This window comes from Apostichopus japonicus, chromosome 23 (assembly GCF_037975245.1).
Source record: "Apostichopus japonicus isolate 1M-3 chromosome 23, ASM3797524v1, whole genome shotgun sequence".
Taxonomy (NCBI): Eukaryota; Metazoa; Echinodermata; class Holothuroidea; order Aspidochirotida; family Stichopodidae; genus Apostichopus; species Apostichopus japonicus.
The window spans coordinates 11,530,717-11,544,032 of record NC_092583.1 but is presented as its reverse complement, the minus strand read 5'-3'; the positions used below and the strand labels follow the sequence as shown (position 1 = coordinate 11,544,032).

At 40.0% G+C, this 13,316-nt stretch overlaps 1 protein-coding gene across 7 annotated transcripts in view; it reads left to right on the top strand.

Annotated features, from left to right (window-relative positions):
- LOC139965042 (uncharacterized) overlaps positions 1–13,316 on the top strand; it is a 112,844-nt gene that overhangs the window by 94,645 nt on the left and 4,883 nt on the right. For 6 of the 7 annotated variants that reach the window (XM_071967210.1, XM_071967209.1, XM_071967208.1 and 3 more), the window contains exons 1-4: positions 2,509–2,859; positions 8,776–8,988; positions 9,387–9,857; positions 12,610–13,050. In XM_071967210.1, coding sequence (XP_071823311.1) covers positions 2,688–2,859; positions 8,776–8,988; positions 9,387–9,857; positions 12,610–13,050 — 1,297 coding nt within the window. In that variant the 5' untranslated portion in view covers positions 2,509–2,687. Of the gene's footprint in view, positions 1–2,508; positions 2,860–8,775; positions 8,989–9,386; positions 9,858–12,609; positions 13,051–13,316 lie in introns of those variants that run through there. The other variant, XM_071967214.1, reaches the window with a different exon arrangement.

Genomic DNA, 13,316 nt, shown 5'->3' with positions numbered 1-13,316 from the left:
CGTTAACATGTCACCGTAATAGTGAAAGGGGGAGGGGGAGGGAAAGTGGGAAGGGGACGGGGAGGGGAAGGGGTAGGGGAAAGGGAAGGGGAAGGGGAAAGGGAAAGGGAAGGGGAAGGGGAAGGGGAAGGGGAAGGGGAAGGGGAAGGGGAAGGGGAAGGGGAAGGGGAAGGGGAAGGGGAAGGGGAAGGGGAAGGGGAAGGGGAAAGGGAAAGGGAAGGGGAAGGGGAAGGGGAAGGGGAAAGGGGAAGGGGAAGGGGAAGGGGAAGGGGAAGGGGAAGGGGAAGGGGAAGGGGAAGGGGAAGGGGAAGGGGAAGGGGAAGGGGAAGGGGAAGGGGAAGGGGAAGGGGAAGGGGAAGGGGAAGGGGAAGGGGAAGGGGAAGGGGAAGGGGAAGGGGAAGGGGAAGGGGAAGGGGAAGGGGAAGGGGAATATATATATATTTATATATCATATGTTATGTTTAGAACATAGTCTTCTGTTTCTGTGAAGGCTATCTCTCTGTTTGTCTAGTTTTCTTCCCTCCTTTTCTTTCGCCAGATGTAAGCAAGACATAGATGGGTTTTTGTTCATCAGTCGTGCACGTACGTTGCATTGCAACCCATTTTCACATAGGCTATATGAGCGTTATAGCATGTGTTGCTTAAATTCACATGTTCTTTAGCATAATGATGGTCGACCAGCGTTCCATGTGCCTTAAGCGCCCGTAGAACCAGCCTGCTTCAGGAAATCATGTCAAAACTCATAGAGAACATTTGGAGCCAATACGGGAAATAGGAAAAGAAAAGAAAACGAGTTTGCAGCTTATTTTGGTATGACTGAATTACCCCCAATTACCAACATTTCCTTAGGAGGGAATGGATTTCAAATTATATATACATGTACGGTCCATGAACCTGTCTGATAGGCTGATATATGACATGATAATTGTTATTCCCGAGAGCACAATAGTACGGAATGTTTCTATTTATTTCTGTAAATGAAGGGATATGTTGTATGAGTCAATACGATTCATGGCAGTATACAGAACTGGCTACATGAGCTTGTGGCCGGGGTAGGGGGCGGGGGCGTCAACAACTTGTGTAATGGGCCGAAGGCGCTTTAACAAATCTCTGGGCTTCCAGAACCTATAGCTTTATCTTTCAACTACGTGTATTATCGATGACTTGATCAGCTTCTGTCAGCTTGATCGTAATACTTGCAAAGTACTTTAGTCAAAATTCTCGAGGCAAGGTAAAAATGTCCCTAACATCGCACATGCGTGAAATTTGATTACAACATCCCGATAAATGGGTGGAATTATAATTCATGAATGTATCCAAGAAATTTCAACTTGATGTTTCCTTCGTCCTGCACTGTATCAAAATTGAATGTTTTCTTTGCGGCTGCAGACATGTAGACAAGTAATACAACTATAAAGAGAATCTTAAAAAAGAATCTAAAATCTGATTTCATGTCCAGAGGTTCAAAACCGGTAAGGAAGGTCGTAATTCCACTGTCTCGAACAACAGTTCTGTTTTTAGTGACATATTTGCCTTATGCTCTAGGGATCAAACATGTTATAAATATATATATATATATATATATATATATATATATATATATATATATATATATATATATATATATATATATATAACTATGGATCCTACCTTAGGTCGACAGTTACATTGACTTACACACTAAATTTAATCTAACCCTAACCCTTTTTTCTAACCCTAACCCTGAACCGACCCTAACCAAAACTTTTAAATGAACGTTTTAGAGGACGGAGAACATTATAAAGCTATTTGCGACAATAAAAAAGTGTCTTAAAATGGTAGTGGAAACATTAGGTCGACACTGAAATGTCGACCTAAGGTACACTGTTGACCTAAGGTACACCTTTTTACCATAAACTGTCGACCTTAGGTACATATTATGCTTATATATATATATATATATATATGCAATGGAGGTAAACGACAAAGGTAAATGAATATATATAAATGAAAATCGTAATGAGTTGGAAAATCAAGAACAGTGAAAAAACTTTCAGCTCTCCACCGGGATTCGAACCACGGGCCTTCCGCTCTGTACGCGGACACCCTAACCACTAGGCTATGAACGCTGATTGTATGTCCAGAGGTTCGAAACCGGTAAGGAAGGTCGTAATTCCACTGTAGGCGTTTGTCACCTGTATCGAAAAATACTAGTTCTGTTTTTGGTGACTTTTTTTGCCATTTTTTGGTGACATATTTTGACATGTTTTTGGTGACATATATTTTGACATATTTCACCAAATATGTCACCATAATTTATATATATATGTATATATATATATATATATATATATATATATATATATATATATATATATATATGAGCAGCATACAATTTAAACCAACTCTACCGATATCAACTGATAGCGTAACACTCCTGTAAAGGTGCCCTTTGAAATGGCATCGTGACAGGAAAAATAAGACACGTATCCCATAATAGCCCGTATAAGACCGACGCCAAACTGCATTCTTGGCAGTTGCGGAACACTAACACACACCATACGGTATATGTCTAACTTTAAGAACGACAACCAGTTTACTAGATATTATCAGCAATGATTTCTATTTGACAATATATATTCAAATTGAAGGAGGGGTAAAGAGAGATTTCTGGACAGTATAATCGTATTTATTAAAATATCGCGGCAATGGGGGACCGTACGGTTAACTTACATCGCTTATTGGTTGTTACCGTTGCAACATGTGTAATATTACTTTGTCTTAGTGGAACAGTATCATCACAGGAATCAAACCGTCCTGTGCTCATTGACGACGAGTCAGTTGGTGTCAGCCTGTCGTTTTCAGAATACTCCTTTTCAGGTTAGTTCTTTTTACCAATTTTCTTCTTTCTTTATAAGCTTTTCTTGATACCTATGGAATATGCAACGGATGGGGTGAGGAGATTTTAAAAAAATATTTAAAAACTGCGTATAGGAAAGTTCTTGAGAAAAAACAACAACTATGTGTAATTCTCGTTTTACAAAGATGATTCATCTGATCGTCATTTGACGCGATGCCTGTTTTCCCAATCCACACTCCCCGACCATTCCCCGTCACTGTTGGAAGATAAAGTGCTAATATATATTGTAGATAAATTACCCAAAGTCTTGAATTATCCAGCGACCCAACAAATATTGTTAGCGACCCATGTTTGGGCCGCGCCCCATAGTCTGCGGACAGTCAAGTTAGACAAAGTACCTGCCTGAACGTAAACCATCAAGAATTTTTTAGGAGAATCGGCTTCGTTTGTATCCATAATAGCCCCGCCGTTACAGTTCCCTGCAAGGGTAGGAAAATTGCAGGAAAACATGTATACGATATTGGGGTATATATAGGGACCATGTGGACCATGCAATTGGTACTGAGAACAGACTGAAGAGCAATCACAAATGCATAAAAAAAACTCGCATGTTTCCCCACAACTATAGATATAGCAACAGACAGTCTATAGTCTGTGTCACCTTTAAACGATACTTGATGATATGCACAGATTTAGAGGTATTCCTTGCGGCATTCGTATATGTTTGACCCCTTTGACCTCTCATTCTTAACATTATCCTTACTGCTTCCGGTATGGAGTATGGGTAATAGGAAAATGACAAAACATTAAACTACCTTAATATTACTTAATAGCAAAGATCTTGCTACGAATTGGTTTAGCATACGTTTCTACCATTTAAATGCATGAATTTCATACAACGGGAGAATCAAAAGTGGTGTCGCTAAGGCAGAATAGTTTAGAATGACGTCTCTCAACGACCTTCGTCCCTCCACTCATGGGCGGCGATCATGGGGGGGGGGGGGGGGCGGTGCAGGGGGACATGTCCCCCCCCCCCCAATATTTTAGGTGGGGGATATAATATCTAATATCCCCCCAATATTTGGTGACATAGTTTTTTTTAGCATATTTTGTTATGATATCGCTAGTAATTTCAAAATAGAAAATGCTTAGATGCAACTTACAAGGCCTGGGAAGTGCCATTTCCAGCGATCTGGGAGGCATTTTCGGCCAAAATTTTCTTTTGCGCTTCGCGCCAACTTGGCGCTACGCTTAGATAGTTTGCCAACAAGCTTCGCCCCTCCCTTGGCATATCCCTCGCAAGGCGCCTGTCTAATCGTGTCACAATTTGTTACTTTATATGACCGAAAGTAGTTTTTACTTTTTTTTCGAAATGAATAGCTAGACGGACCGCATCCGAAAAAAAAAATAAATAAAAAAAAAAAAAAATATATATATATATATATATATATATATATATATATATACATATATATATATACACATATATATATATATATACATATATATATATATATATATATATATATACATATATATATATATATATATATATATATATATATATATATATATACAATATACAATATATATCTACAAAAGCAATGATCCACAGGAGATGCGATGAGGTCGAACATGATGTGTGACTGGTGACGACCTTGAAAATTTTATGAATGAAAAAAACTATTGAGAAAAACTTGGTTCTCAGGCAAAAGTGTACATCTGGTTGGTCATTGTCAAGCCCGAGAAGTGCCTTTACCGGTGATCTGGGGAGCTATCAAAACCAGAAATTTTCTTGTACGCTGTACGCCAACCGATGGTGGCGCTCCGCTTTGTTAGTAATTTGCCTGCTCCCAAGCAAATGCCCCCCCCCCCCCCAATATTTGAAACAAATCGCCGCCCCTGCCTTCACTTATATAATTAGAACAACTGTATTTGTCTACAAACACATGTCAGTATTTGTAGTACGTGGTGAAGGTCAACGTTAGATGTTCATATTCAATGGAGGGGTCTTTGTTACTGCAACCCTTTTGAAGTTATTTCGGTCACGAGGAAGCCAGTTCGGCCTTTGGGAGTCCTTTAACGGAGACCATATATTGTGTTATGTTTTATAAACAGTACTCTAGCTAGCATGCGCCTGCAATATAAAACCATCACAACAGAGCTGCCAATCACGAATCACACCTATTTCGGACGTGACAGAGAATACACAAAGTCCTGGACACTGATTGGTCAAATAGAACAACATGTTAACGTTATTGTATCCTAAGCGACATCTATCGCACATACGGTGCTTTGCACCGAAGACCTCATGGAAAATTAATCTAACGAATACATGTAAGCTTATAGTCTATCATTGCAAATGTAACACCCTCCTGTCTATTAAAACCTGCAAGGTCGATTTCCTGGCCCTGGTTTATCATCATCTAAAACACGTAATATATATATGCCATACAGGGCCAAAGTTTATAATGCCCCCAGCAAAAAATGTACCCTAATTTTACCGCGGTAAACTATGGTAAATGTGTGGTAAATGGGGTAAATGTGTGGTAAAATTGTGGTAAAATCAACCGCGGTACATTTACCGCAGTTTTACCATGGTATTACCGCGGTATAAGTAGGGTAAAAGTGCGGTACATTTACTGCGGTAAATTTACCACAGTTTTACCATGGTATTACTGCGGTAAAAGTAGGGTAAAAGTGTGGTACATTTACTACGGTAAATTTACCGCAGTTTTACCATGGTACTACCGCGGTAAAAGTGCGGTACATTTACTACGGTAAATTTACCACAGTTTTACCATGGTATTACCGCGGTAAATGTAGGGTAAAAGTGTGGTACATTTACTACGGTAAATTAACCGCAGTTTTACCATGGTATTATACCGCGGTAAAAGTAGGGTAAAAGTGTGGTACATTTACTACGGTAAATTTACCATAGTTTTACCATGATATTACTGGAGTAAAAGTAGGGTAAATTTATATGGCACATAAACTACATAGGTGAAATTCCTACAATTGTGCCATGATTAACCACAGTAAAATTAGGGCAAAACTATACGGTGCAATTATACTATGGTAAATTTACCATAATTGTACCATGATTTTACCACAGTAGAGCATATATGGGTCACACTATGAAACATGATGGTACATTTACAGCAATTTTTGCATGATTTTGTCCCATATTTTTGCAATACTGATATGACAAACCTTTTGCCAGCTTATGTTCTACTCATATCTTAATGTTGGCAATATAAATTACCTGTGGATATGAGTTGAATAAAGAAGAGAGACAAACTGCTATTCTTATATGTTATAGTATACATCTCTTTTCCTAAAAAAAAAGCAGTAGATAGATACATAGAGAATTCCTTCATAAAATCCCTGATAAATTTGAGAGGAGACAACAATTAATTCTTTTTTCATCTTGAGGGAGAACCTAAAAGCCTTTAAAATGCAAAAAAGAACTATATAAACTAGCACACATAAGGCATAGCTTCTGTGCCTCAACACTGAACACAAGAAAATTGACCAATCAGTGTCCTCAGATTTGGGTATTCCTTATCAGGTCCATTAAATGACATGACAAGTCTATGTATCTATTCGAAAAGACGAGCGGTGAGGTGGCAGAACGGGAGAGTACACGTCTGCAGTACCTGAGGTCCCTGGTTCAAACCTCGGTGTCGACACTGACACCAATTTTCACCCCGCTCCTTTCTCGTGGTAGGAAAGTGGCTACACGTGGAAAGCGGTACTCACGTCCTTCGGAGGGGACGTTAAATTGCGGTCCCGGGAGCAGGACTACACACCCCTGCCTCGTTACTTCAGGGCACTATTCGAAAAGAGAAGGCGAGTTTCGCCGGTGTCCTTCCACGCACAAAAACTTGGAACCTCAATAATTTCCGACTAAGGATTTCCTTAGTCTGCTGAAGCACCTTCGGGTGGAAGCGTAATACGAGGTGTATCATATCATATCATTCGAAAAGACGTCTGCAGTACCTGAGGTCCCTGGTTCAAACCTCGGTGTCGACACTGACACCAATTTTCACCCCGCTCCTTTCTCGTGGTAGGAAAGTGGCTACACGTGGAAAGCGGTACTCACGTCGTTCGGAGGGGACGTTAAATTGCGGTCCCGGGAGCAGGACTACACACCCCTGCCTCGTTACTTCAGGGCACTATTCGTATAGGTTTGAAGAAGTATGCTACTCAAGTAAGGAGATCTTTTTTATTTACGTGGGCAGAATTAACTGTTCGCCGCCACAATTCTGTGAAAATCTGAGCCTGGTTTTTTTCCTGCGTAGCGAACCTGTGAGTTTGAGATTCTTATGAAGAATTAATTTTCAGCATAGCATTCACCAGCCAGTCTTGTAGATGATGGATTGGGCTAGCATAATCCCAATATAGTAGCGCGAAGGCACATTACAATAATTATAAATCTTGCGGGATATATTCTGCGTGGCAAACATGCCCATTGTAGTCAACTGAGATAACTGGGAAAGCCACCTAACACTCACGTGACCAGCTTACCATACCCTCCACCCACTTGCTCGTCTCTCGCATGTTATCCGCTCAGAGAATACAACTAGTGCATGCATACGTCACACCACGCCTTGGCGTGGGAAATTCTCTCGTTTTTACGGTCTACCAGAAATACAAATCGACCGTCTTGCACGACTACAGAACATTGCTGCACGAATTATCACCCGTTCCAAGCCAAGGGAATATGTTACACATATTCTGAGAGAATTACACTGGCTCCCGATCAAAGACCGAATTATATTTAAAATATTGATTTTCACATATCGCTATTTCGTTAGAACTTCGCCATTCTACTTGTCAGAACTCCTGCAACCATATCACGCAAATCGCAGTTTCATGAGATCACACAATAAATTACTCCTGTGTGAAAATCGCTCAATTCGATCATGCGGCAAAAGAGCTTTTGCTGCTGCTGCCCCGTCTCTGTGGAACAACCTTCCAGAACATGTAAAACACAGTGCTTTTTTTCAGCCCTTTCAAGACGCATCTGATGAAAACTGTTTAATTAGTTGTTCAATGTTGCCCATATTTGCTTGATTATTGTCTTGTACAATGTTACTTTTTTTTTGTTTTGCTGTCGCACTGTTTGTGTCACTGTGCCATGAGCGTCTTTTACTGACGGATACCGGCGCATTATAAATGTCCATATTTATTATTAATACGCGTACGCCGTTGGTGGGGTCGGGGCTGGTTAAAAAACAGCCCACGTTTTATCATGAATGTCTTAAGCAATTCTTTTTGGGTACATTTTCGATGCTTTTCAATATTAAAACCATATAATGCTGTAAATTAGTAGTTTTTTTGCAGTGGCGGAGCTAGGGTTATTGGTCGGGGGGGGGGGGGGCGAGAATGGTCTGTAGGGGCGCTTTCGACACTATCTAAGCGGAGCGCCACCACAGGTTGCCGCGGAGAGTAAAAAAAAAATTTGAGTAAAGTTACTCCCTAGATCGCCGGAAATGACCCTTTCCGGGCCTTGCTAATTTGCAGATAAACCAAGAATAAATAGGTGTCATCGCCAACAAAATGTGACAAATGTCATGAGAGCGCAATAAAAAAGTCAATAAACGCGAATAAGTAAAAAGTGGTAAAATGCTGAAAAGGGCGCCAGCAATCCATTTGAGTCCGTCAGGGGGGGGGGGGGGCATCCGCCCCCTGACTGTATGGACGCTCCGTCACTGTTTTGTTTCCTTCTCAAGAAATAATTTCGAAGGGAATAATTAACTCGTTTCATGTTGCTTATACCTTATACCTTAGCGAGGAAATGTTGAGCATCGAAGCTGCTGCTTTAAGCTATTTTGCTACCTTGCATCGAAGTCGTCATGGGTTCAATCTTTTTTCAATCTTCTCTTATTCCAACATTTGCAAATTTTGTGTCTTATCCTGTTGTTTTACAGAGTCTACATCAGCGGTCGGTCGACTTAAAGACAAGGGACCGTGTGTGTTTAGAGGTACCTTGAAAAAACATAACAAACAATGGACTATCGACGATTGTACATTGTGTACTTGTCGCAACGGTACCACAGATTGTGACATTATCAGTTGTGGACAACCAAAATGTTCTGATCCTGTCAAAATACCCGGAGAGTGCTGTCCACTGTGTCCTTACAGTAAGTAATAGTTTCTTCACCTCCCATCCCCCCACCCCTTCTCCGTCACAGACTCCTTTTTCTTTCCATCACCTCCTCCTCCTCCTCCTACGTCACCTCCTTCCCTTCTCCTGCTTTTCCACCGTCACCTCCTCCTACGTCACTCCCTCCTCGTTCTTCACCTCCTTTTTTTCTCCTTCTCAATCTCCTTTTTTATGGCCTCCTCTTGCTTCACCTCCGTCTCCCATCCTTCTCTTCTCTTCCTTCTCATCCTCCTTCTTCCCTTCCTCCTTCTCCTTCTTCTTCCTGCCTCCCCTCCTCGTTCTCCTCATTCCCCCTCCTCCTCCCTTCACTCCTTAAATATGTCTGTGTATAAATACTTACTTACTTTGAACTGTTTTTGTTTTTCTTTCACCCAGCAATGGAATTTTATGACTTGTTCAACCAATTCACGCCGGGTACAAGTGTTACCGAGGGCCAAATAAACAAGTTTAAATTCGCGGCAGAGGTAGAAATATTCAAAGCACGGACGTCAAGGAAAATACGAGGAAGAAATATGTGGAGGATAGGCGCTTGGGTCAGTAGTAACAGCGATGGTTCTGGAGCAAAACTTTCGTATAATGCTAACGTGCTATCGGCAAAACATAGAGCTCAAGAATTTTTAAAAGCCAAATCAGATTACGAACCTCCGGACAAAAGATGGGTTTTCAACAAAGTGCGTTATATATTTGAAGCTACGGAGGGCGTCTGTGCTGACTTCAAATACTTTTGTATCAAGTTTAATATGACGGATGACCCAGAACCTAAGTTTGATTTGGATTTTACTTACACCGTTTACCGGGATGAGTACGAGAGGCAAACAAAATGCGTTCGTCTGGGGATCTGTAAAGGTAATTCAATCCAGATATCATATTTATTCCTTTTCAGTTTATATGTATTTACGGTATTATTTTACTTTACGTGGAGACATGTTTGTCGTATAGCTGATTTGTGTCTTAACATCAGATTTGTAAAGGAAGTTTCCCTTTCTAAATTTTGGGTTGAGGTTAAAAATGGCCGATGGGGTTGGGTAGGTTCTCCACAAGATCCGTACTCCATTTCACACGCACATGTGGTTTCGGGGTTGAGATTATGAACGTATTAATACTTTAGAAATTCCTGTAGCAGTGAAGACAATGCCAATCGTTTTTCTTTGCAAACGGATGTTGGACGACTGCCAAAAACAGGAGGGAGGAGGATGGGCCCAACAACACAAAGTAAGCAGCCCCAAAGACTTCATATGAAATTCTGTGGTGTTTGAAAATGTGACACGTTGTATATATCTACATATCGCATTGAATACAATGCACGATCGATATTGTGACGTCAGGTACATACTAAATAGTAGCCTATATACGCCATTGCCTGAATCAGACTGGATTCAACACAACATATTTAAAGCGCATTCTACAACATCCTGACAAGCCACGTGTCCTAAAAAACATCGTGGCGTCATGTGACGTAATGACTTACCTTAGATTCTTATTTCCAGAGAGTGACATTTCAATTTGTGACTATGTAGGACATGATCACTCTTAATAGAGGAGTGGTATTTCACTCTTATAACCGAAGAGTGACGTCACGTAAAGCTCTATTTGGAGCTGCATTTTAGTTGGTTTGCATTCTGAGAATGCATGATAATTTAATCCGCAAAGAAAGGCGCCATAATGGGACACTCTCAAAGAATGAAATTTCAATCTCTGCATTTCAGAGTTTAATCTATGTCTAAATTCGTTACTAAAATGGTACATATTTTCGTACACCATCATTAATCCCTCCCTCGATCCAAGATACCATTTTCGTCCCTACGACATTTAAAGACAGTACACCATAAACTTTAAGCCAACTGATTATGGGGTTAACATTACACCCCCCCCCCCCCTCCCCGCCCCACCCACCTCACCTACACACTCCCTACCTCAAAACCCACACAAACACACACGAACTTAAATCATGCTTAAATTCATGATTCAAATATGTCGCCAGTTCCTTCCTTTGCACTAGTATTGTAAGAAATGTTTTACAGTTCCAATGCTTTCAAAGTTAATTCATTCCTAGACTGTAACCTGATAGGACTGCAAGTCTTTCACGTTGATATCAATAAAACTGTAGTTTATATTTTGCATGTACACTAATCGAGTACTTGGCATTTATTGTCGGTATCACTAGTTAGCGCTTCCAACTGATTATACTGTTTTTCAGAGAGAGGTGGGAGTGGAGGGGTTGGGTAGGGTGACTTGAAGTGGGCATGGGCTGGTAGGCGTGGTGAAGGGGGTGTAAGAACATCCGAGGGGTTACACACTCATACGGGCATCTCAATCCTAGCGAAATGGACGATAGAAGGAAATTCAATATTTCAAGGGAATAATCTGTTCAACTCATGTAGGCTAATGGAGTAATTTTGTCCAATGAACGTTTTGTTTACTTCAGCGTCAAACAGAAAAACAATAACAAAATTCAGCAGAGAGAAAACCAGTTGTAACATTTAGAGCTATGATGAAACTTTATAGAACAGACTATTTATTAGATTTAACGACATTTCGTCAATGTTTTTTTTTTCCTTCTTTTTTTTTGCCTTCTTCTTCGTATTTAACGAATATTGATGTTCTTTTTGTCTCTTAAACTACAGTGCTGAGATTCGGTTACCACTGCCTATTTCAACTGGTCCTGACCAAATATTCTAACACTGATTTTTGCCCTCATGTTACTAATAAAAGAATAATATTAAAACGCCCACTAAACACATTTGATTCAGTGTGTTACATATGTAACCAATGATACTATATGAGTGTTTGTATGTGTATATATATGTGTATATGTGTCAGTGCGTTTGTGTGTCTTCCATCGGAAGACATTGTATATTTCAATACAAATGACATTCCATGATTTGTTTTTCCCTTTCAAGCTGATGTTTTTTTTTTTTTTTTTTTTTTGGTGTGTTCTTTTTTTTCATCATTTCGATTTTCTATGTCAAACAAACTCATTTCATTTATGTGTTTATTCATTTACAAGCAAACAAAGAAAACAAAACAAAGAATTTTATTTTCAATGTGCTTCTCTAAACAAGAAGGTGCAAATGCGATTTTTGCCGGTAGCCTCGTGATCTGAAAATATTTTTTTTCAGACTAATAGCCGGTTGGCCTCATTTTGTGTTCTTCATCTTTTGTGTGTATATGTTTGGGCCGGTTTCCATTCACACGCGTTTTTACACTATACAAGAAACACACTACTTAATAACATATCATAAATATATGTATAAATCCTATATTATATTAGTTACTGATAGTAGGCATAAGCATATACACATAGCTGTTTGGGTTTAACGAAGAAAATAGAGCAAATTTCTGTATAAAAGCTCACGAATCTTTAGTATAGAACGAGTGAAAAGTTAACGTTACTACCCAACTATATTCTAAGAAATAGCAGACTACCAATAGCCTATATATAACAGTATTATTTTGGTGCAAGCTTGTGTCAATATGTTAGGTATGACCTATCTAGGTAATATAATAAACGTACGCTTTTCTCGTACAAAGTCCCAACATTTAGATCAAGTGTTTTTATGTCTTGTTTTGTTTTCCAATCCCAATTTATCTCTTTTAGGAGTGTTTGCCGAGACATTCGACTGGGAACTGACTGGAGAGAATCCAATTCCAGGTCAAGAGACTCCTGTATCTATCGACATTGACGTCACATTCAGGGATGACACACGTGACCTAGAGGGTGACGATCTTTGGAGTGTGTCACTGTTTGGTAGTAGCGATCCTTTGGGTGATGGTCCTCGCTTTGGAGAAGTGGGCCAAATCCTCAATGACGTGGAAGGTTCCACTGACATTACCAATGGTGACCCTCTCGATCTTGATGGTATTGAGACAGAATTTGAATTTGGAACTATTGGATGTATCGATGACGTGAACTACATTTGCATGGAATTCACGAAAGGGGACGCTCCTGATCCAGAATTTACACTTATTGTGGAAGGAGGGCGTGGTGACGTTTCTCGAGATTCATTGGTGGTTTGCAAGCCACAAGCATGTCAGTCAAGTAAGTACTAGTTTAACGAGATGGGGGCATGATGAGGGATGAGGGCAACTTAAAAGAGGGAGTTTCAAGATGGTTCATGTGGAAAGGAACATCGATTAGTAAAGTGATGGTCGTTTTGCGACTGTATATGTTAGACATCTGTTTTAAAGATATATACATTTGTAAGGGGGGGGGGGTTACCTATATATATGTAAACAAAAGGCTAGAAACAATATCGGATCATTGTAAGCAAATTCTGAAAAATCCAAGGTTTTGGTTTGAGTTGC